The sequence below is a fragment of the Ochotona curzoniae genome, unplaced genomic scaffold, assembly GCF_017591425.1.
Source record: "Ochotona curzoniae isolate NIBS_2020 unplaced genomic scaffold, NIBS_Ocur_1.0 scaffold_4505, whole genome shotgun sequence".
Taxonomy (NCBI): domain Eukaryota; kingdom Metazoa; phylum Chordata; class Mammalia; order Lagomorpha; family Ochotonidae; genus Ochotona; species Ochotona curzoniae.
Genome location: NW_024467118.1, coordinates 22,310,853 through 22,335,968, shown reverse-complemented (window position 1 = coordinate 22,335,968; position 25,116 = coordinate 22,310,853). Strand labels below are relative to the sequence as shown.

The 25,116-nt window shown below is 44.5% G+C and overlaps 1 protein-coding gene across 1 annotated transcript in view; it reads right to left on the bottom strand.

Annotated features, from left to right (window-relative positions):
• PGM2 (phosphoglucomutase 2) overlaps positions 1–24,813 on the bottom strand; it is a 77,611-nt gene extending 52,798 nt beyond the window's left edge. The window contains exons 1-13 of the mRNA XM_040966397.1: positions 24,712–24,813; positions 20,907–21,074; positions 18,982–19,088; positions 16,877–16,961; positions 15,303–15,386; positions 14,982–15,175; positions 12,439–12,628; positions 10,758–10,855; positions 9,536–9,716; positions 9,351–9,444; positions 7,765–7,894; positions 6,629–6,818; positions 2,171–2,304 (exon numbers count right to left, since the gene is read on the bottom strand). Of these exons, the coding sequence (XP_040822331.1) occupies positions 2,171–2,304; positions 6,629–6,818; positions 7,765–7,894; positions 9,351–9,444; positions 9,536–9,716; positions 10,758–10,855; positions 12,439–12,628; positions 14,982–15,175; positions 15,303–15,386; positions 16,877–16,961; positions 18,982–19,088; positions 20,907–21,074; positions 24,712–24,804 (1,748 nt within the window). The 5' untranslated portion in view covers positions 24,805–24,813. The remainder of the gene's footprint in view (positions 1–2,170; positions 2,305–6,628; positions 6,819–7,764; positions 7,895–9,350; positions 9,445–9,535; positions 9,717–10,757; positions 10,856–12,438; positions 12,629–14,981; positions 15,176–15,302; positions 15,387–16,876; positions 16,962–18,981; positions 19,089–20,906; positions 21,075–24,711) is intronic.
• Positions 24,814–25,116: the final 303 nt, after the last annotated feature.

The window sequence follows — 25,116 nt, the reverse complement described above, 5'->3', positions numbered from 1 at the left end:
CAGCTCCTCCCAGCATGCCACCTTCAAGTGGGGCAGTTCCTTGCAACCAATCTTTTACTAATCACATTCTACTGGTTTTGTTTTTCTGTGGAACCCTGTGTTGATACAATCATTATCTAATAACCTTGAGACATAGGGAAAATTATGAAAATGTTGCAATTACTGAGTCAAGGTCAGGGTCAGCAAACTCTAGCTCAGGGCCTATTTTTGTAAATAAAGTTTTTATCAGAACATGGTTACACACTCCCTTCTACACTACAGACAGAGAGTATGTGGCCTGCCACAGTTGAGAAGGTACCTACACCTGCTCTTTACAGAAACCACTTGCTGATCCCTGTTGTAGCTGAAAGGGATGTAGATATTCCTTGCTTTAATATTTCAGGGTTTCTGTAGGTCTGTGCTTTTCTCAAATTTAGAGTTGGACAAAACTAAAGACATCTGTCCCAATGGAAATATTTCTAAGGCGCAGGTTAACACTTGAGGGCTCTTCCATTTTAGATGACTGTAGACTTCCACGAACACATGAAATCCATGATACAAAGCTCACAAGTTTCCCTCTGCTTTCAATTCCACGTGTTCATAATGTAAATTGAACTCATAAAGTGGAAAAAAGCCCTTCCACGAGCAAGCCTTTTGTCTGGATATGTTGGGGCAATTGCCTGAGACCAGTGCTGGCTACTACAGCGGCCACCAGTTACATGCGGCCACTGAGGATCTGAACTATGCTTGACCAAGGAAGTCAATTTAATTTCATTAAAGTTCACTGACATTCAAATTCAGGAAATACTTACCTCAATTGTTGTTAAACTACAGTATGTTTGGAGCAATATGAATATTAAAAAAATCTACTTTTTCCTCTAAATTTTATGAAACCTAAATACAGATCAGGTATATCCAATACAAATGAATGAAACATTCAAATTGAGACAGATTTTAATTGTATATTCTAAGCAGATATTAAAGACTTTTTCTTTGGAAACAAAACAATATAAAATATCTAAAGAATCTTCACATTCATTACAAGTTGTAGCAACATTGTGCATGTACTAAGTTAAATAAAATCTTAGTGCATAAATAAAATTTATTTTTTAAATAAATTTCACAGCTAAAATTTGTTTTACCTATATCTTTCCTTAAAGTGTGGCTAGCAGAAAAATCTTAATTATTTATATGGCTTGCGCTTTGTTTCTATTGCAGAGTCGTGAACTTAATTTCCCTTAAGGGATCTTTTTTCCTGGTCCTCCACTGTATTCTGAAGAGGGAAGAGCTGGTTATCCACGTGACAGGTTGGTGATACTATATGTACACGTGCTGAGAACACGCACTGAGGCTGCTAGAGTTCTAAAGGCTGTGGCTCTTGGCGGCTGACTGGCTCAGACCCTTGGCCGAGGCCACAGGAAACATGCCCCTGCAGCCAGCTGCCCACCAGCTGCCCACCAGCTGCCCACCAGCTGCCTGCCAGCTCCTGGTGGTGAGGACCATTTCAGACATGACTCTTCCCTGCCTTGAGATGCAGCTCAGAGCTCCACTGGTGTGCAAAAACATCTGCTCAAGTTTTATAGAATATATTTTCTTTTAAAAATAAATTTTGTTAATTTTGGAAACAGGGAAAGATCTAAATCTAAGTGTACGTAGACACACATGGACAGAACACTTCCCACCAGTGAGTTCCCTCAATGTGGGCTGTCCACACGGGCAGCAGAGACCCAAGCACTTGACCTGCTGCTTCCCAGGATGCATATTAGCAGGCAGGTGGAAACAGGAGTCAGAACCAGGCATTGTACCTGGGTACCCCGAAACAGGAGGTGGGTGTCTTAACTAGTGACTTATTTGATAGGTTAAATGCCTGTTCCTTCATGAAAGAGAAACAGAGAAAATTCAATGATGCTGAACACCAACAAAACTACCTAGAAAACGGAATTGTCATCAATATTACTGAAATTAGGAAGAAAATTTTCCCATACAAAGAAGTTCAAAGGGAAGTAAGAAGTACCTTATACTTACTCCAGCCCCTCAGGCAGCTATTAGCATCACATACTCCCTCAGACTCTGTGACAGCATTTCCAACTAAATCACAATTGGAAAGCTGGAAGGTTCTGTTGAACCCTTCAGCACAAACAGCTGGAAAGCCAAGAGAATAAACGGGACAGTAGCTGCTACCCATCCATACCTGTTCCCAGGAGGAGCACACAGCTCTGCGTAGTACTTGATTTTGGGCTCTGTCCCACTGGTCCGCATGGTGGCCACACCTCCATTAGCAAAGGTGAAGGTGATCATTTGGCTGCTTTTACTGGTAGGAAGAACCTAGGATTGTATGAAGAAACGTAATGTTACTATTAACAATTGCTATTCCAGAAACAGAGAGCTCCCATCTACTGGTTCATCTCCCCAAAGTCTCCAACAGCTAGGACTGTACCAGGTCAAGGCTAGGAGCCAGGAACTCAATCCAGGCCTCCCACTGGGTACCAGGGACCTCATTACCTGACCAATCAGCTGCTGTCTCCCACAGGGCTCCACAGCAGATCCAAGCATTCTGATACTGGACATGAGGAGTCCTACTCATGTCTTAACCACTATGCCAAACCCCATCCCATACACTTTGATATTAAATTGTAATACAAAATGTTTGGACATTATCAGCATTTTTCCCTGATAAGAAAAACTGATGCCAAAAATATTGTTTTAAAAAGGGTCTAAGGAAACCAGCACTGTGGCATGGTAGATAAAGCTGCCTTCTGTGTTGCTGGCATCCCATTATGGGTGCTGGTTTGAGTTCCAGCTCCATTTCTAATCCAGCTCCCTGCTAATATGACTGGGAAAGCAATGGAAACTGGCCCAAGAGCCTGGGGTCTTTGCACATGGGAGACTGAAGAAACGCGGGGTTCCTGGCTTTGGACTGACCCACTCCTGCCCATTGTGGCAAAAGAAAAAGTATATTCAGGTTGATAGTATGTTCAGGCCAGAGCTGTGGTGCTGTAGTATGTTCAGGCCAGAGCTATGGTGCTGTGAGATAAGCTGCTGCTTGTAATACCGGCATCCTATACTGAGTGTGTATTTGAGTCCTGGTTGCTTTGCTTCAATACAGTTTTCTGCTAACGTGCCTGAAAAGGTGAAGAGGTCCAGGTACATGTGGGAGATCAGGATGGAATTCTTGGCTCATGGCTTTGGCCTGGCCCAGATCTGGTTGCTGTGGCCACCTGGAGAGTGAACCAGTGAATGCGATATGTTCCCCTCCCACCACCCACCTATGGCAACTGTCTCTCCTTCCTCTGTTACTCTACCTTTCAAACACATCCTTTAAAACATATTTAGAAATAATTCTATATACTAGCTTTTTATCTCCCTACTTTTGTTAGCTACCAAAAGGATTCTGCAGGGAGAGCTCCTGCTCCTCATGGGATCTGTCATAGCTCCTCCCTCTCAGTGCCACCTGCCAGGAGGAGGTGCATCCAGCCAGCAGGCACCAGGGTCTGTGTCATACTGTGCATACGTTCCTCCTCTGCAACTGTGAGCTGGGTAATGCTTTCCCTTGTAAAGTGCCGGTCTCGGGTAGTTCACTGCACTAAGGCAGAACTGACCATCACACGAACCAGAATCCCCAGAGTCCAGTCAGCTTTTTAAAAACAATCCCTTTTAAAGTCAGTAAATTTATTTAGGATGTGTTTACACATACTTCCTACACACACACACACACACACCACATCAAAACAGATAGATTTCATTCACTAATTCACTTCCCATGCCAAAGCTAGGAGTTGGGACCTCAGTCCAGTTCTCACATGTGCGTGGCAGGAACAGTAGTTATTTCTGCTGTTTCCTAGGTCTGAAAAGCTGGCGGTAAACCAGAGCTGAACTAGGTTTCAAATCTGCTACTCCAGGATGAGACCGTGGTGTTTTTTTAGCTTACCTGTTAGGCTAAAGCTTAACCATGCAGTCAACTTTCAAGTACCCAAAGGACAGGAAAGGATAACCAGACTACTGTGAAAGACTTAAAAGAAGAAACAATCGAAAGTAAATAGGAAAAAAAAGAAGGAACTTGAAGGAAATAAATACAGGAGGAAAAGTCTGCATTTTTAAAAAGCTATCACTACTATCCTTAGAGACAAGCTGTGCTATACTGGAAACAAGAAGAGACAAGAAGAGAATGCCATTTTTAAGAGCGAGCTAATACACAATCGAAGCACTGGAAGTCAACATTGAGGAAATCTCCCCAAGACAAGACAGAGACAGACAACAGGAAAGAAAGGAGCCTGAATGACTGAGCCTCAGGCTGTGCAGAGCCACCTCTAAGAGCTCTTCAGGAATGAAGAGCAGGAAACACAGGTATTTAAAACTAACTGGCCAGCCCACATCATCACTGTACACTCCAGAACACAAAGAGTGACTCCACACAACACAACAGACCCAGAAAAGTGAACAGGAATAGGCTAGTATGAATACATGACACTAAAGACTCACAATTGCCTAAGATGTCAAAGTGAAAAGAAAAACAACTGATTTACATGGAAAAGGTGAAGCATGGCCACAGCATCCCTGTATGTGACACACAGCAGGCCTTGGCCACCAACTGAAAGAATGTCAGGATGTTCAGTGCAACATGTCAAAGTGATGCAATTGCAGGGCAGAGCTTCCAAAGCCACAGCTCAACAGTGTACTCAGGAGATCCCAACATCTTTGCCTCCAAAGTTTACCAGCCCCCCATTCACTTTCTCAGGAACTGACCAGAGGATGTGACCTAGGAAAGTACAGAAAGAGGAACCCACGAGGTCAAAAGGAAGGGCTTCAACCCTGTGAACGGCATTCCTAGGGCAATGACTGTGCACCCAACACAAAGAAAGGTTGCTTTGACCCAGGAGGGGCACCCATCCGAGGGGGTGGCCGCTGTGGCCTGGGAGGGGCACCCATCCCAGAGAGCAGCTGCTGTGGCCCGGGAGGGGCACCAGGAAAGGGGCTGCTGGGAGCAAAAAGGAGCGGACAGAATAGCTGACTGCTTGGACCATAAGAAGAACTGTCTTGAGATGTATTTAAAAGATCTGAGAACTGGAAACTGATAACACAGAAACCCTGGCTTGGCCTAGCTCTGGCTCTTGAGATCATTTTGGGGGTGAACGAGTGGATGGAGGTACTCTGTGTCCACTCTTTCTCTGCCTTGTGAATAAAGAAAACAATCTTCTAAAAAAAAATCTGACAAAAGAACAAAGCAACCATCAATTATAACAAATATAACTATACAAATTAGGAAAACCTAATCAAAATAAGACCACTTAGTTAAGCAGACCACAACAGTGACTAGTCACAACAATAAAGCTTGGAATCTGATGGAGTTTTAAGCTGTGGTATGACTGTACTCTGAGGACAGAAAGGAGGTATGGAGGGCAGAGGATGACAAAGGGCAGGGGATGACAAAGGTCAGTCTGAGCCAGGTGAAACTGAAACCTGCCATATATGCACATTCTTTAGACGCTAGCTGGTACAAAAATGCCCGTCTGACAAACAGCTGTGGCTGGCTCTGCATGGCAACCAGCTACAGTGGGCAGGCTCACCTGTTCTACCCTAACCCTTGTAACACTATCTGTAAAAAATATGCTATGTGCAGATGAAAACAAAAAATTGAAAGTGATGAACAACATGGACAGGTGTAATCTCTCAGGGGATGTTCTTAATCTCCTTTCTCAGTCACTGCTGTGGTCAGCAACGCTCGGCCACTTTTGGGCCTTCTTTAAGACATTTTTTTTAAATGCTTGAATATATTTGAAGGGTGGTGAGAAGATAGGGAGGGAGGAAGAGAGACAGAGAGGGAGAATCTTCTCAAAACCTCAAATGTCCACAAGAGGCCAGGAGAGAGCCAGGAATGAAGAACTCAGAGAGGGTCTCCCATCAGGGTGTCAGGGACTTCATGACTTGAGCCGTCACCTGTTGCCACCCAGGATACATATCAGCAGGAAGAGGAAGCCAGGAGCACATCTGGGACTCAAAATCAGGCACTCAATATGGGATGCAGCCATCCCCACCAATGGCTTAATGAATATATTGAATGACAATCCCCGAGGCTGTCTTTGACTTCCGGGGTGGGGGATCCATGGTGTTTGAGCAGCTAACAGCTCCGTGACTTTCAGAGAGCTGGATTAAACCGGCTAGAAAGCAAAGAGTGGTTCTCAAATGGTGAACCATCACCTCAGCACCAGCATCACCAGGAAATGTGTTAGATGTACAAACTCTTGCCCTCCCTCCGACACAGACCCACTCCACTGGACACTCCAGGTGGGTTCAGGCAGTCTGCATTTCTACCAACCCTTCGTGTGACTCTGATACTGTTCACATCTGCTGACAGGGAGGAAAACCTGGGCCCTCTGTCAGAACAGCCAGGTTCTCCCAGGACCAGTCACCTGTGGGACCAGACAGGTTCCTCCCTCCCGAGGGTGCCAAGTGACAACACCAGCTCAGAGGACGAAGATTCTTTTCAGTGATAAGCCATTTTTTAAAAAATTTTTTCATGTATTTTCTATCTTCCTTAGAATGATGCCTAAAAGCAGTGTCAAGTAATTATAAAATAAAGTGAGTGAAGTAATTCAAATTACTCACAGTGGCAAACTGAGCATTTTAGGTGAAAAGGGTAAGCATTACTTACAGCTTTTTTATCAGGTTGACTATCATCATAGCCAGTCGTGAGGTCTCTAATGGCAGAAATCTCAAACTTGCCACAAGCTTTTGGATAATTGTTCTTCCCATCATAGTTTCTCAGGTTTTCAAACAATTTTTTAATGGTTTCTGGATCATGGCAAATAAAATAGGAAGCTTTTGTAATATGATAGCCATACCTATGAAAAAAATATAAAGTTACGTAAAACGAAGAGCAAATAATTCTACAGCAAGTATACAGGACATATATCAACCACTGGAGTAAAAATAAAAATCGATGAAACAAATAACTATTTCTGGTTTCAAAGGAATAACTGAGTATTAAAAAAAGAAATCCAACAGGGACTGAAAGATGGTTGTCAAATACTTGTCCCGGTCTGTAAGTTCTATTACCATACAGCCTCGTGAGACCAACACCTTTGAATGCTCTGTGTGCGCTGTATGCTTTAGGACAACTCAGGCAAAGCGGAGTGCTTGATGCAGATGCTGAACAGACACGTTACCAACGCAATTACTCTTTGACATTGCCAGCTTGAAATCACATTCTTCAACCAGCCATTTCTGCAACTAAGGTTCTCAATTGTTACGAATTAAGGTTATTGGCAGTGGTAACTATTAGTAAGTGGTTAAGCATCAAAAGGAAAAGATTTGTCCCTTCATTTTCACTAGAAATAGAATTCACCACCAAAGCAAAAGCATTAGAAAGACTAGTGTCCCATGCATAGGAACATGAGACAACATTTAAAACCCTGACTTCAGGGCCCAGTGGCTGGACCCCTTGCCTTGCACATGCCTGAATCCCATAAGGACGTGGGTTTGTGTCCTGACTGCTCCACTTCCCTTCCAGCTCCCTGCTTGTGGACTGGGAAAGCAGTTGAGGATGGCCCAAAGCCTTAGGACCCTGCACCCACATGGCAGACCCGGAAGAAGCTCCTGGCTTCAGATCAGCTCAGTTCCAGCCATCCTGGCCACTTGAGGAGTGAACCAGCAGATGGAAGATCTTGCTCTCTGTAGCTCCTTCTCTCTGTAAATCTGACTATCCAAGAAAACTAAATAACTCTTTAAAATAAACCATGAAGACAACATTTAAAACCCTGAATCCAATTAGATTCAACACAAACTTACTCCACATAGATGGCTTTCAGCTGCTGAGACAAAGACAAATTCTTGGTTGCCAGAAAGCTGGCCAGCTCTGCGCTGATGACGGCGGCACTGACTCCATCTTTGTCCAGAACAAATGGGCAGCACATGTACCCTGTAGAGACACACATGCTTAGGGGTCCTTTGCTACACTGCCAAGCCAACCTGTGTGTGTGTGTGTGTGCGTGCGCGCATGTGCACCCTGGCCTTGTCACAGCACAGGATGTACAGTTTTGAACCTGTGCATGTTTTTTGTTTAGTTTCATATGTTTCAAGATTTAACACAGTGCCTTACACTAAGTAGGCCTTCCAGAAGTATTTGTTGAGTCACCTGTAAGATTTCCCCCCTCCCCTCCTGATTGCTAGCTTCCCTAGTTAAGAAACTGTTTCTCCTTTTCTAGTTAATAAACAGTGCCTTCTACTTTGAGTTCCCATCAGTCTTGATAAGTTACATGACCCATCCTAACATCTGGTCTAGACACATCTGTGCAGTTACTTAACTAAAGCTATATAAACTTCTGTAGGCTAAGGTCAGGATTATCAATTTCTTGTTACTGAGTAACAGATTTATAGTTAATATCTGATAAACAAATAGTAAAACAAATAAAATTTGATAAAAAAAAAGAGGATAAAAACCAAGCTATTTCACCTCACCTAATCAGTTTAAAAGACTGATACGCATGGATTTGTCCTTTCCTAAAAACCTATTTTTCACAAAAAATATAGAATTATGCTATATAGACGTTTACCAGTTACACGTATTGTAAATCTCTTTAAGATATGTGTGTAGCTTAACGAATACACCACAGAAAGATTTGTTAAAATATGTTGCACTGATTTTTTTTTTAACCTAAGTTGTTTCATATTTTGCACAGGATGACCTCCAATTAAGACTTCATTTGCAAGTTTTATTTCTAAACCAAACTAATCTTGACATTTACTTAATTCAGGAAATATAAAAAATGCATATAAATAGCTTATTTTGCAACATTAAAAACTAAAAAAAAAAATTCCAGGTTCAAATACGTGATTTTCGAATTTCTACAGCTAGTTTTTCTTCTGCTCATTTGTGACAAACAGCTTAGGATAAGCACCATTGCAGCTAGACCCGGGTCACTTTCCTGAGTGACCGCGACTAGATGAGAACACCACAACCTTGCCTCCTGCTTTCTCCTGGACAGACCTCAGCATGGATCCTTACTGGCTCTACTGGAAGGGGACAGACTAGATTAGATCTGAATATTAAACACCACAGTTGAAGACACATCACAGCTCCTGAAATATGGGCATTCTCAAGCCACCAGGACCCATGTGTAGAATGATTTTTTTTTTTTTTTTTAGTCATCTGTGGATGACTCCATCATTTGTAACATATTCCTTCCTACTAGAAAAATTTCAAGACATCCATTTTGGAAAGGGAAGATATGGCACTGAACCACCGGAGAATCAAAATTACCCACATTCTTATGATTGACTCCTGTTGGTTTATGCTCAAATCCAGGCCTTTTCCAAGTCTGTTTATAGTCTTTTTTATATTAATTGAGTCTATAAGCACAATTATCACTTCTTACCGATAGCTTCCTCAAATGCAAACAATACAGTTTTCCCCTGGTCTGCTAGCTGCTTGGCTCTGTTTCCCATCCACTTAAAGCCAGTTAATGTTTCCTATGGGGATATTGCAAAAGAAAAAGAAAGGCCTTAGATTTTCCACCACATAAAAGCAAAGAAAACAAGTGAGAAATCTCTGATTCCTTACTTCAAAATGAAAGCCTTCCTTCAATGCAATGGCCCTCAGGATTTTGGAGGACACGGTGCTGGACAGCATGTATACATCTTTGAGGGAACCTTGATCTTGCTTCTTCTCTTTCCAACAAGTAAACAGCCACCAGCCCAGGAGGGCTCCCAGCTCATTGCCTGAAAACACTCTCCATTCACCACTGGAGGAAAAAAAAACAACCCACATATCCATTTCAGTGTTTTCAGAAGCCCTGGGAGAGGACAATGACACGAGCAAGGTTCAAGGCATCTTCTGCAAGAACATTCATGTTGTGCACCATCTTGGAATAACTGGCCAGAAATGTGACTGTAGCCCTGAACATGTCAGCCATCATGTCAAGACAAACATCTGTTTCAGAAGATCATATAAACCATGTATGCCAGTGATGACACGGGATGCTTTTATTTTATTCTTTGGCTTTAAACATCAGCAGAATCAGCTCCACCTAGGACCCTTGGTTTTGGGTCTGGCACGCTAACTCTGAGACAGTGAGAGCTTAGCACTCCTTGAGATTAAGCTTAACCTTCAAACTGTCAGGACAGCAGAAGATAACTGTGTGTATTACGCACCTAGTGTTGATCACATTAACTGTAAAATCGGACACAGAAGCCAGAGTGGTTTATCTTACTCTAAAACCCTAACCTTTCAGCAGAACCCCACTGTTCCCAAAATATCACAGGTATTTTTCCCTCAAATGGCTCAGGTTCGACCTTGTTTTCAACTTTCTTACCCACTTGCTTACTGTTCTATGGTCAAACTTGTCTTAAACACCCAAAGTTACTCCTTTTGGTCAGTTTTACCTAAGTTCAACATTTTCTTGAAAATTCCAGCTTATCAAGCCCATCAGCCAACACTAAATTGCAAAGCCAGCATCATGCCAAGCACTTAGCTCTCATCAGACATTGAGACATTACTTTATAATAAATTTGATTAGGAACAAGGAATGGTCACACACAGTAATTTCAATTCCAAAAGCATACTCGGTGGATTTACTGTGCATTAAGTTTGCCAACAATGTGACACCCAATCTTTAGCATCTTGCTACACCTTATAACTCTCCACAGGGGGTTGTGTGGGACAGTCGTTTGCAAAACAAATGAGAGCTGTTTTCGCATAGGTGCTGTCTCCCAGGAGAGGTTTACAGTTCAAGATGCCACCCTTGATGTTTTCCATTGTTCAGGACCATCAGAAGTCATTTTACCTGTCTTGCTTTTCTGCCACAGCAAGTCTATCAGCGTCTGGGTCATTTGCTAAAACGATTTTAGCCTTGGTTTTCTCAGCCAAAGCAAAAGATAAAGTCTGTAAAAAGAGCATGAAATAAAAGATTATGTAAATCATGAACTGAGTACATTGTAGTCCCTAAAAACATTTGGTCTTAGAGTCCTCATTATGGTACAGCACGTTAGGCCACTGCTTGCCACGCTGGTACCCCATATCAGAGGACAGGTTTGTGTCCAGTCCAGTTTCCTGCTAATTTGTCTGGGAAGTCAGTGGAAGACCACCCAAGTGCTTTGGGCCTGCCACCCTTGTAGGAGACCTGATTCTTGTAATTACTTGAGAAGTAAATCAGAAGACACAGGATCTTTCTCTCTTCTTTCCCACCCCGTGTCTCCTCTGTCACCTTGTTTCTTATATAAATAAATCTTTTTTTTAAATTCAGTTCTTAAAGAATTAAAAACTTCCCAAATGAATGCTACATTTTATTTCTGAAGGTGGTCTTCACTGCTCAGATGCTATCTTTCTAGACATCAGTGAGCTTTCCACGTAGTCAGCCTACCATATAACAAGTATTTCTAGACATTGCTATATGACCCGCCTCTAACTCTTTAAATATCAATATTACTTAACCTTTGAATATCATTGCAACTTGATCTTTAAAACAAAAAAGATTTATTTATTTTACTAGGAAAGTCAGAGTTACATAGAGACAGAGAGATATTCCACTTGCTGGTTTACTCCCCAAACGTCACATCTGAGACGATTCAAAGCCTAGATATCAGAAGCTTCTTCTGGGTCTCTGATATGGGTGTAGGGTTCCAAGGACCTGGGCCATCCTCCACTGCTTTCCCAGGCCACAAGCAGGGAGCTGGACAGAGACACAGAGCAGCCAGCACACGAACTGGCACCCATATGGGATGCAGGCACACTGGCAGGTGGAGGATTAGCCTGTTATACCAATATTCTAGCCCCTGCTATTTTAACTCTCAACCATAATTTAAACATTTCTTATTAGGGAAATGACAAGGAATACAAATTAGAATAGGATAAAATTCTCTTCAATTACTATTTCTTTTTGGCAATAAATAAGAATAGTTAATTAAATTTTAATGAAATGAAATTACATTTTAAAATTATTTAGATTTCTGCTGCTATACTCATATGCTAGGCTCACTTGGACTACTTTTATGAAATTAATGACTGGGCTGGCACTGGGCCCGTGCTGTGGCTACCACATTAAGCAACTACCTGCAGTGCTGGTATCCCCTATGGGTGCCAGTTTGAATCCTGGCTGCTCCACTGCTAATCCAGCTCCCTGTGAATGTGCCTGGGGAAAGCAGTGAAAGATGGCCCTGATCTCTGGCCCCAGCACCTACATGGGAACCTGGAAGAAGCTTCTGGTTCCCAATTTTGATCTGGCTCAGCCCCAGCCATTGTGGCCATCTGAGGAGTGAGTGAATCAGTGAATGGATGATCTCTCTCTGTAACTCTTACAAATAAATAAACTCTTGATAAAAAATTAATGATTAATAAACATGAATGTTTCCAATGATTAAGTTTAGTTTCCTTGTAGCATGATGCAACTATATAAAAAGGTATTTTACTTGATTGTAATAATTTGGACAATGAAAGGTGAATTTTATAGTTCAAAAAAATCATGTTACCAAGACCCCTTGACCCTCTTCAGGATTTGGGTATTTCACGGTAGGAAACTCAGGATCAGGATCTTTCTGCTCGGGCACAGCCTCAGGGGGAACAAGGTCAAAAGCCTTGAAAGCCGACTGCACGAAGGCATGACCCACACCGTGGACAGAGGTATGCACAAACTTCACCTTGGTCTCCCTGTTGACATTCCTAGAATCAGACACATCATGGAAAACGATCAAAGACATATCTACACCTTTCAAAACTGGAGCGGTTTGCAAAGCCATAAAAGAGCCAGATTCTTAAGAACGTTAAAAAAAAAAACAAAAAAAAAAACAAGGGAATAAGAACAGTTATGCCAATTGGCTGTCTTTTCACTTCATTCAAAAACTAGAAGTAGGTTGGGGCAGGGACAAAGTTTGGCCCAGGGGTTGAACTACAGCTTGGGGCACCTGGATCCCACGTCAGTCTCTGAGTTCAAGTCCTGCCTCTGTTTGCTGCTTCAGCTTTCCACTTCCTGCTGGTGCATACCTCTGCAGGCAGCAGGTGTTGGCCCGAGCACTTGTACCCAGAGGGAGATGTGGATTGAGCCTGTCCCCTGGCAGCTGAAGACATTTAGGGAGTAAATTGTCTTTATCTTTCAAATGAAAAATATAAACAAATAAATAATTCTAAAATCAGCTGCTTTAAAAAAAAATAAAACCTAGCCATGGGTCCAGCATAGTGGCCTAACGGCTAAAGTCCTCACCTAGAACACGCAGGAATCCCATATGGGCAATGGTTCTAATTCCAGTTGCCCCGCTTCCCATCCAGCTACCTGCTTATGGCCTGGGAAAGTAGTCAAGGACGGCCCAAACGCTTGCATTACTGCATTGTGTGAGAGACCCGAAGAAGCTCCAGGCTCCTGGCTTCAGATCGGCTCAGTTCCAGGAGCTGCAGTCACTTGGGGAGTGAGTCATCTTCCTCTCTGTCTCTCCTCCTCTCTGTATATCTGACTTTGCAATAAAAAACACAATAAATCTAAAAAAACTAGCTACTTTCTCCCTAAGGTATGCATACATCCCAACACAGCCAAGTTTTAAATTTTATTCTGTATTGATTTTCAGCAAACCTGATCACTTTCAGATTTTGCTGGTACAGCTCTTCTACTTTCAGAGTAGGACACAATGGGAACCTGGGATGGGTGGGAGACTGGGTGGGGCTTCTCCCTTTACCTCCCCCTTTACCCCAGATACAGGAAAAAAATGTGGAAATAATAGTCTTACCCACTTTCCTGTAGCCCTTGAACCTTTGTGCCCTAATTAACTATGTGAAGATTGAAAAAAAAAAAAAATGCAAGCATGAGGGTTCTAGGAAACAAGCAACAAGAATTCAAAAAATATATAATCGGATGTTGAAAAAGAATTTTATGTATGGCAGAAAGCTCAGAAGCCATAAATTAAAGGACTACTACATATCGCCAATTAAAAAAAAACAAACTTCAGTAAAAAAGGCAATGGAATGAAAAGTACTTTATAAAAAAACAACTTTTCCAAATATGAAAGATAAGCACACAGAAAAAGTTTACTTGTAAGCGAACTAAGGAACACATATTAAAGTGAAATATTATTTTCATCTAGCAAACTGGAGAAATGAGATTCAGGTAGGCACCACTCAGCACAGGTGGGGACCAGGGCATCACACACTGTATGTACTGCTGGTGGCAGCACCCACTGCCCTAACAATGTTCCTGGGCAGCCTCACGAAGCCCCTGTCAACTTGGTGAATGCATATACCATTCTGATACCAGGAAGGTCTCTTACGGATGCAAACACACACACACACACACACACACACACACACACACACGCACGTCACTCTTTCTCTCTTTCCATGAATTGTGCACAAAGGGACTGTCTCCAGTGCTGCCTGGAGTTGCAAAAAACCAGAAACACTTTGATCTTTATGGAACAAAATCAGAGCGACAGGGGAAGTTCTGAAGATGTGGTTTGTTTGGATGATATATAATAGGAAAAAAATGGGTCTCAATATTCAGAAATTAGGAAATTGCAGATACAAAATCCAGGCTTCCAGTTCTTCCTGGGGAGAAAGCCCCAATGCTCAGCTGCATCTGTGCAGGTGATGCTCAGCGGGTGTGGTGGCCCCTTCAGCCCAGATGCAGTCTAGCTTCAGTCTGCAACTGGTTGAACTCCTAGATGCAAAAACGGTGGGTACAGAGGAATCTACAACAGGTGCACACACTGTGGCCCAGGCTGGTCACCTGTCCTTACTTTAAGTTATGGGCAGCACACAGCTAGCTGAGCACTCCTTCACTCACATGTCAGTGCTGGCTGTTTTCCTAATGTGATGGCAGGGGTAAGCTGCTGAGAGACCCTGGGTCTGCAGAGCCACAAACTTACTATCAGCTCCTATAGTTTGCGATCCTTGACCCACAGACTCTACAATCAGACACAGCTCTTGCATATGCACTCATTAAGAAAGAAAGTCAGTGAAAGTGGATAGAGTTTGGCTGAATCATATTAGCATGATGTAACTAAGGTCATTGTAGAAGCAGTCCAATTACCTGTGGAAACAGTATTGTTTGAGGTTTTCAAAGTACGTGTCATGGATGGAAGTTGTTGGGTTGTGAAGAAGTGGACTACTGTCAATCAAGGAATCATCCCAGGCTTGAGGCCATGGCTCCAGATTCTCCTCAATAGCTTGAGAAATTCCTTTATCGTGTGGTGAGATGATCTGGGCTCCATTTTCCCAATAGACCTGCAGGGCGTGGCAGACACCAAGAGAGTTTAGGGTTAATGCAAATACAGCATCTGTCCTCCAGGTTCCCAAAGGTACAGGATTCCTACTGAAGGATGCAGGTACAGAGAGAGAAAAACAGAAATACCTTGTAACCATTGTCCTGCTTTGGGTTGTGAGAGGCAGTAATCATGATCCCAGCACAAAGTTTTAGATGTGACACTGTGTAGGGCTGTAAAGGCAGGAAACAAACAGTCTTTAACAAAAACACAGGCATACTTAAAATGTCTATTACATGCTGTTTATGCCAAGTATTCCCTTTTAGTAAACACAGGAGTACTGTAAGGCATTATTAAATGCTTGTGTGTCACTCTTGAGAAGTACACAGTGGCTAGCCCTCCCTTACCCACGCTTTCAGCTACATCATGGCCTGCTGTGGTCTGAAACAGTGCTAGTTATCTTGACACACTTGAGAAAACCTAACTCTCATGCTTCATAATTGTATAATTATACAATTACTAGATACTACTGTAAATCTCTTACTGTGCTTAATTCTTTAAAACTTTCAGCTCCCCCACAAAAGGGAGAACATGTGGGATTTGTCTTTCTGTGTCTGCCTGTGCTTAATTTATAAATTAAACTTCATCATTGGCGTGCATGTAGAGTGCGAGCTGGTACCTACCCATAAGGGGTTTGGGATGACCCACAGTTTGATACCCACTGAGCGTCTTAGAATGAACGCCCTACAGATAAGGAGGCCCTACTGTAACCCTACTGTCCTTGGAAACAACTGGCTACTCCAAATCCCAGGACATGCATTCTAACAAGAATGATGGATCATGTCTTCAGTGTTTTCTCATTCTACCACTTTCTTGGCAGAGCTAGAAGATTATTCACACAAAAAATGGTCCAAGCCACCAAGCCCCATTTGGGTCAGAATCTTTTAGAGTTCATTTATTTTTACCAACTATTTCCTTTCTCTCATTTGCTTTCAAAGAAAAGACTGAGGGATAAGGGTGCTGTGGAGCCAGTGCTGTGCCAAAGTCCATTAGCCTGTCACCTGAAGCGTCATCCTGGCAGCAGCATTTCAGATCCAGCTCCTTGCTGATCTCCCAGGAAAGCACCTGGGAGAGGGGAAAATGGTCCAGGCACTCGGGTCCCTGTACCTAGAGGGGAGACCTGGATGAAGCTCCAGACTCCAGATTTCAGCCTGGCCCAGCAATGACTGTTGTGGCTCTTTGGGAAGTGAAGTAGAGAATGGAAGATAAGATTCCTCCCTCTATAACTCTGCCTTTCCAATAAACAAATATCTCTCTCTCTTAGAAAAAAACAAAAAAGGAGTGGGGGCTCTTACAAGTTCTTCATTTACCTTTCCCTCAGGTTCCCTGCACCCACATGGGAGATCTAGAAGAAGCTTCTGGCTCCACCTGGCCCAGTCCCAGCCATTGTGGCCATTTGGGAAGTGAACCAGTGCATGGAAGGTCTCTTGTTTCTTTCTGTAATTCCACCTTTCAAATTAAAAAGATCTTTTTTTTTTTTTAAGAGAGATCCTTGGGGAGGAGATGCGAGGGATCTCCCCGGAGAAACAGCATGTGTGAAATATGTCCATGAGCTCTCTGTCACTCAAACGCTGGAAAGGCCCAGCACTCCAGGATGTCAAAGGCTGCCACATCCCACCCAGGACCCCGTGACAGGAAATCCTAACAGAAAATGGTGACTCACCACAAAGGGGGTTGGCGTAATATCGGAAAAAAGGTACACAGGAACCCCCTGGCTGATAAACGTGGTTGCAGCAAGTCGGGCAAACCTGGAGACACAAAAAGCAGGGAGAAAAAGCAGAGCCCGCTGTGAACACATGGGCAAGGGGACAGGAAAGGTGGGTGTCATGCTGAGAACCTGCCTGTGTGGAGCACAGTCAGACCCAGGAAACATTTATCAGACAAGCACTCACTTTGCCACAGATGAGGAAGGTAGGACGACCCCTGGGAGTCATCCAGCTGCACTCCTAGATTTTACAGACCTGAGATCAAGGCCAAGAAGCGCCAGGCTCCTTGCTCCATGCACAACAGCCACTTAGCAGCTGAGCTGGGCCTGCACACACGCATGTCCCCTCTTGTCCATCTCAGTGGTCAGCAGCCAAGGAATTCTGTCCCCCAGGCAATACCTGACATGTCTGGGGCTGTATGGGAAGCGGCAAGTACTACCAGCAGCTAACAGATAGAATCCAGAGATGCTGCTGACACCAGTCAGTGCACTGAAAGGGTGTTACCAAAGAACCACAGAGGTGCCAGCATCATTATGACATTATATGACATCTGCGAAGCTCGCATGCCATGCTGGCTCACGTCCTAGCTGCTCCATTTCTGACCAAGCTCCTGCTGATGGATCTTGACAAAACAACAGACAGCCCAAGTACCTGAGTCCCTGCACCCACATGCGAGACCCTGTAGGAAGTTTCAGGCTCTTGGCTTTGGAGTGGCCCAGCCCTGGCTATCATAGCCATTGGAGAGTAAATCAGTGGTTGAAGATCTCTCTTACCTTCCATTTAACTCAGCCTTTCAAATAAAAAGACATATCTTAATAAGAAAAAAAAAAAAGGAATCATACTCCGTGTGAACCCCCTCCCACACCCCATCACCATAAGAGGCCAATGACCCCTCACCCACTCCTATCACAATCCATATACAACACAGAACTGATATTCTCACAGACATATGTACATACATATGTGCTTACACACACATATACTAAATGGGTTCCAAACAATCTTTAAGACTTTAATATTAGACCTTTTTCTCCATTTCCAGAGCAATGGGCTTAGTACAAGCTATCAGGCTTTGATATTTCATCTTCAGGCTTGGATAATGCTCTGCCCCAAATAAAAGAGCATATGATTCCCAGGGAATCATGCGAGAGCGCCACAGGGATCATCCAGCAGAGCACACAGTCTCCCCACAGGCATTCAAGCTCCAGCTTCCTTGGCTACTACACTGGCTAGGGCACACAGGAAATCTATGCACTTTAACAGAGTTGACTCTGACAGTTAAAGAAAAACAATTTAAAAATGGAAGTTAGGGCCAGGCTCAGCAGCCTAGTAGCTAAAGTGCTTGCCTCCCTGTGCCAGGATCCCATATAGATGCCAGTTTATATTCTGGCTGCTCTCTTCCCTTCCAGCTCCCTGCTTGTGGTCTGGGAAAGCAGTTGAGGATAGCACAAACGCTCAGGATCCTGCACCCACATGGGAGAACCAGAAGAAGCTCCTGGCTCTTGGTCTTGAAAGGAAGCTAATTGAAAAACATTTTACTAAAAATTGTAGTAAAATCCAAACTGTATTTACTAGAAGGCATGAAGTTACTTTCTTTCTTAAAGATTTATTTGTTATTTGAGAAGCAGAGTTATATAGAGAGATTTATCTGCTGTCCACCCTTCAAATAGTCCAACGGCTAGGGCTGGGCTAGGATGAAGCTGGGAGCCTGAGCTTCTTCCAGGTCTTCCAGGTGGGTACAGGGGCCCAGGCACTCATGCCATTTTCTGCTGCTGCTTTCTCAGGTGCATTAGCAGGTAGCTGTTTTGGAAGTGGAGCTGCTGGGACTCGAACTGGCATCCATATGGGATGTTGGCATGTGACAGCTTTACCTGCCACACCACAGCACCGGCTTCAATAATTTCATTCTCTTAATTCAAATACAAACAAGATTAAACATTGCAAACAGAATCAGTTGTGTTTGTAGTTATGCTGCATCATTAAGAAGTCAAGACATTGAAAGGGTGACTGAAACTCAAACTATAAACTACAAAAAAAGTCACTGCTGACAGTGTTCACATACCTTCTGCTGCTTCCCCCACTGGGGGGGTGAGCGCGTGCATCAAAGCTGATCACGACCCCTCTCTGCTTCAGGTCACTGAACTGCTTTTCCAGGTATCTGCAAAACCCCTGGGGACACCCCATCAATTAAAACACAGGGGACATGTTAACACATCTTTTACATCTAGGATACAAAAAAAGGCAAGCATTTAGCTCACCAACTTTCACCAGAGAACATGATATCCTGATAATGAAACAATGGTAAAAAGACATGAGCAGTTTTGTTGTCTAATCCCACTGAGCAGAGGGAAAAGCCGACAGAGAAGAGCCGTGGCTGCCAGCTGCAGGAGTCTACGTTTGTAACTGGGTCTGGGGAGAGGAGGTTCAATATGGGGGTGAAGCACATAGTGTGGAACCAAAATCTGTGGATTTGTACCCCAGCCCCACCACCGCCACCTACAAACAAGCCACAGGTGCCTCAGTTTCCTCTTCCATAAAGCACAGATAATAATAGTACCTTCATCAAAGGGCTATTGAAAAGCGTTAAATTAGGGTCCCTGTGGCATGGCCTAGCATCTAAAATTCCTCGCCCTGAACACGCTGGGATCCCATATGGGCAATGGTTCTAATCCCAGGAGCCCTGCTTCCAATCCATCTCCCTGCTTGTGGCCTGGGAAAGCAATTGAGGACGGCCCAAAGCCTTGGGACCCTGCACCCGTGTGGGAGTCTTCTCCAGTCCTCTGGAGTCACACCCAACAGAGTATGTCAGAAATAAGGAACTTTCTGTGACCCTTAAAGCTAGGTTAGAAAAATCAATAGAAGCTCTCTCTCCCTTTCTTCTTCCCTCCCTCTTTTCAAAGTCTGCCTTTTACAGAGAGATATACAAAAAAGGCAAATATCATCAACATTTGTCAACTCTTTCTAGTTTTTCCCAAAACCAAGGTGCTGTTCATTTTTAAGAAATTTACATAGCATAAGAAATAGCAAAAACAGGGCCTGGCACAGTGGCCTAGCAGCTAAAGTCCTCTCCTTGAAAACGCCGGGATCCCATATGGGCGCCGGTTCTAATCCTGGCGGTCTCGCTTCCTGTCTAGCTCCCTGTTTGTGGCCCGAGAAGGCAGTCGAGGACAGCCCAAAGCCTTGGGACCCTGCACCCGTATGGGAGACCTGGAGGAAGTTCCTGGCTCCTGGCTTCAGATTGGCATAGCACCGGCTGTTACGGTCACTTGGGGAGTGAATCATCGGATGGAAGATCTTTCTCTCTGTCTCTCCTCCTCTCTGTATATCTGATTTTGTAATAAATCTTAAAAATAAAAAAATCTGTTTTCCACTTCTCTCCCGACACTCAGCAGCAGAAACCTCCTCTGCTTTCTCCAAGTCTTCATCTCTATTCCTGAAAGTCGAATCCACATCTGACAATAGCATTCACAAAATAAGGCAAGAGAACCCAGCACTAACTTCAACCCATAATACAAATTAAAACCAACTACAATAGATTTGACAATTCTTTCTGGTGATTAACATGCCAGATGCAGACATCTAAACACCTTAACTATTGTGCCAAAAGTTTGCCTCAGGAAACAAATTTCAAAATCCATGCATATGAAGGATCTTTAACAGTTCATGGGAAATGCATATTAGGAAAATATTATGCATGTATTTAAAAAAATTTGCACATCAAAATAACATCTCTTGCTCCTATTTTATGTAAACTTTGAAAGGCGTCTTCAACTTTTGTTGAATAAATGAATAAATGGCGGATGAATGAATGAACACAGGATTTTCAACGAGTGCCACTTCAACTAAATGCCCAAGGCTTACTAGTGGAGGAAACTGGCCATTCTCTGTGCCTATCCAAGCCAAGAAGATACGTTCATAAATAAAACAATTGTACAGGAGCCATCAGGGGACATGATTAAGAGATTAAAAGTATTAAGAACCTGTTACCTGTGTAGTCTGGATAATGGTCAAGTCATTCATACGAGAAACCCCTGCTCCCATGGGCGCCCGCAGGCCAGCTGTCCCGAACTCCATGCGGGCCCCAAAACATTTCTGCAGTTCTTCTTTATCTCCATCTGCAATCAGCTGTTTCACCGATTGTGAGGTTAAAGGATTCTGCAAAACAGAGATGTGGATGCCAGGTGCAGCCAGGTAAGGAAGGGAGCAAAGCAATCCACAACGTGGCAAGAAGAGGAATTCTAGCCCGTAGGATAGTATACCCACAGGGTTTTCAGCTTTCTGATGCTTTTGAAATTTGAACTACAAAGTCAGTGTTTCTGACATGAATAAGGGATCTTTCCTACCACAGCCAGCACTGTGGAAGAGCTGGAATGAGCAGAGGTGTAGCACAGGAGTCTAACACCCAGCATGGATTCAGACTTCCTGCTCACCAACCCCATGCACTTGAATGGAACAGCTGGTGTCTTGAATTCTCAGTTGTCCCCGTCTGTAAAGTGTGGACAACCTAGCACCTCTTACATGCACACAACCTTTAAGATTAATTTAATGTCAAACATTGCTGGCAATAGTGATTAAGTATCCATTTTCTTCCCTCACATGCTTGAAATTTTCCACGAAGACTACGTGATACAAATCTAAGCCTCAGTTTTATAATGTTTTATAATTCGTAAATGTGTTCATATTGCTCAAGACTGAATCTCGCAACATCTACAAGAGTTAGATTAACTGTCAATAACCTCACTTTCCAGATGGAAATCCTCGGGAGACTGAGTGATCTGCTTAAACTGCATAATCGTAGCCCCAACTACTGCAGCCGTATGGAGAGAGCCAACGGATAAAAGAGCTTTTTCTGTCTCTGCTTCTGATTCTCTTTCAATAATCTTAAAAAAGGTGCATATGCATGAACTTGTACCTTTTCTAAGTCATTAACTACGTCAAACAACTTATATAAATCGCTCAAGTTCATTATACACTGCCTTATGTGGGTGCTCCAAAAAGTTCATGGGAAATGAAATTAAAAGGTAAGTTTATTTTTGTTGTTTTCAAATGCATAAAATGTCAAAAAAAAAGTCTTAACTAATACAAACTTGTCTTTTCATTCCATTTTCTTTCTCTGAGTGCAGGGAATGATTAAACTAGACAAAATAATGACAATCAAGTTGATTGCATGATCAGATTACTAACTCAGGGGAACAACCGAGTCAGGGCTTCACTCCACTCTTCCAGTCACCACCCGGAGAGGCATGCACCCAGGCACGACATGTCCACATAATTCAACTTCTACTGCTGCAAAACCTGAGCTTTTGGGACTTAATCGCACAACTCCAGGTTGCTCCAGATCTAACACACACTAAGTAAAACCCCATCTTTTGTGGTTAGAGCTCACCCCTGGTACCCAAAAGGGGCTCCCCATGCATGTGTTGAATGAATGAGAAAGCCAACGTCATGGGCACACCCAATAAGCAGTGACTCCCTCACTCACAGGACAGGTTTGGAAAATCCTATTTGCCCTTTGATAGCAATAAAACACCAAGAAGTCTGAAAGAAACAAAACAGAAAGAGATGAAAGACCTTGCGAATCAATACAGAAGCTGAAAAAGTTTATTGTAAAGGTGAGTGTGACTCCTGAAAGTCTGGAATCTCCAAAGAGACACCTGCATCCTGTTAGGAGCAAAGCTCCTTTTCCCTGAAAGACCAGGAGGCAGGAAGGAGCTAGGAATAACCCTGGAGTTTTTGGATTTAGGGAAAGACACAGCTACCTTCGAGGCATGCTGTGTTATTACTGTCTGCATTGAAGTGATATAATCAGGACCCCCAAGCCTATACGTTGTAAATTGCTGTTGCATGCTTTCTGTTTTGTGTCGCTGTTAGCCTCTAATCATGTACTTGCTCACTGTCACGTAGCTTTTGATTCTCTTACTATAAAAATCCCACGATTGTTTCGTTCAGGTAGCTTCTTGTTTATGGCAAGAGGTTGCCCCACGGACTAGAAATTAAAATCATCTCACTCTCCTTGGAGTCTCTTGAGGATTCACTGACAGCTGAGGTCAGCACTGGCTCCAGCAGTAACCAGAACCCAAGAGCAGGGCAGAAAGTTAGCAATGCAGGCACAGGAGGTCAGGGGGCACCTGCCAAGACACTGCACTAGCCTCGGGGGGCATCAGATGAGAGGGCTGTGCTGCTCTTAGCCAAGAAGAGCTTGTCTGGTTAAGGGCTCCTGTCCAGAAAGGTGCCTGTCTCATGCCAAGAAAAGTGGAGAAGCAGTAGGAAGATTTTTCAAAAAGGTAAAAAAAGGACAACACACCCTTCCTTCTACCAAGAGAAACACTGTCTCTAAAGAGATGTAGCATTGCTTGTCAGAGTTGTTTTCTTCAAACAGACACTATAATGCAACACTGTGTCCATGCATTGCTATAATAAAACAATTCTACACACCCGAAGTAGCTCCTGGCAACTTTCTCCTTCCCTTGGGATCATAAGGCTATCTTTCCAGCAAAGAAAAAGCACCCAAGGAGTTGCCCCAGGCATCCCAGAAGCAGAACCTGCTGACATTTCATTGACAGGAACAGAAATCAAAGACCGTGATGTGGCTCCTGTTGACAGAGCCACAGTTCCACTCAACAAAGAAGGTGGGCCAGGTGTGGGCTCTGCACTTGACACTTGCCATGGACCTTAGTGAGAGCCCCCCCTGTACTGGCTGGGTGATTTGCAAACATTCCAAGCAAAGTGAAAATGAGTAACTCCTTATTCAAGTATTCCAGTCCTGGCTGCCCCGTCTATCTCCCTGCTAAGGCTCCCAGGAAAGCAGTGGACCCCTGCACCCACATGGGAGACTTGGAAGAAGCTCCTGGCTTTAGCCTGGCCCAGCCCTGGCCGTTGTGGCCATTTGCAGAAATGAATGAATGGGTGCAAAAATCTGTCTATCCCTCTCTCTGTGTAACCCTGCCTTTCAAATTAAATGCAATTTAAAAAAAAGAAAGAAAGAAAGAAAGAAAGAAAGAAAGAAAGAAAGAAAGAAAGAAAGAAAGAAAAGCAAATCAAGACAGGAAACTCAAGACAGCAGGACATTCAAGTAAGAGTCGGCCCTTCTAGAAACTGCATAGGTAACAGGTCCTTCGAAGGACCCCCCCCCCCCGTAGACATTAGACAAATGCAGCTAATAAACAAGTGTTTGCTTTTTGTTTCGTTCCCGCCTACCTTCCTTCCTTGCAACAGTAGTAAGAGCTGGGAAGCAAAAGATAGGCTATTTACTTAGATTGTCTTGGGCAGAAGCAACTGACACGTGGGAGCCAGAAAGACTAGCAAGATAAGCTACAAGTAGAACAGAGGACCGCGGCGAGGAACTACACGCTGCTCCACTGAGCCACAGCCCCGCCGGAGAACGCTAGGCTGCGTTCCCTCTCCCGTCCTCGGACAGAACATCGGCGTCCTGGGAGAGACTCCAGCGGCCACAAGGCTGCAACCAAGAGTTGGGAGCGGTCGTCCGGGACGCCGCTGGGTCAAGGATGCGGCGACTCCGCGCCGACCGGGACGCACAGGCATCCGGGCGCAGCCACCGCAGCGCATGCGTGCCCCTGCCACCCCGCCCCAGCTCAGCCCGGCTTGCAGCGCGGCTGGCGAGCTCCCGGGACCGCTTTGCCCGGCCCGCTCCGAGCCAGTCACCGGTCTGCGGGGTCCTCCTCCCGTGGGGCCCGCGCCGCCAACCCGGCGGGTGGGCGGGGAGGTCGCGTAGAACTCACACTCGCCGCCGCGGCCGGCCGCGCGCGCACTTCCAGCCCCGTGCGCCCCGCACCTTGTCCCAGAGCAGCCACCGGGCCGTCTCCTGGTCCAGACCGGGATCGCTGCTTCCCGGAGCCTCTGTCACCGACACCTTCGCCGTCGCCATCCCCACGCCGTTTGCTCCGCGCCGAGGAACCCGAGAGGCGAGTTCGCCCTTCCGGAGCGGCGGGAGGCGGACCCTGCCGCCGCCGACCCCGCCCCGGCCGCCGCGTCCCGCCCCCGCTGGGATAGAGACCTACGGCTCCTGGGCTCACCTCGCCGCAAGTGCGGCCGCGGGGCCAGGGCAGCCCACGAGGGCACCCGAGCCTGGGCTCCGGCTCGTGTGGACGTCCACAGCATCGGCCTCCGGGAGACTCCGAGGCTGTCTCGATCCACCGGGCTTCAGGCCCCGGGCCCGTGGCAGGTACAGACACCCAAG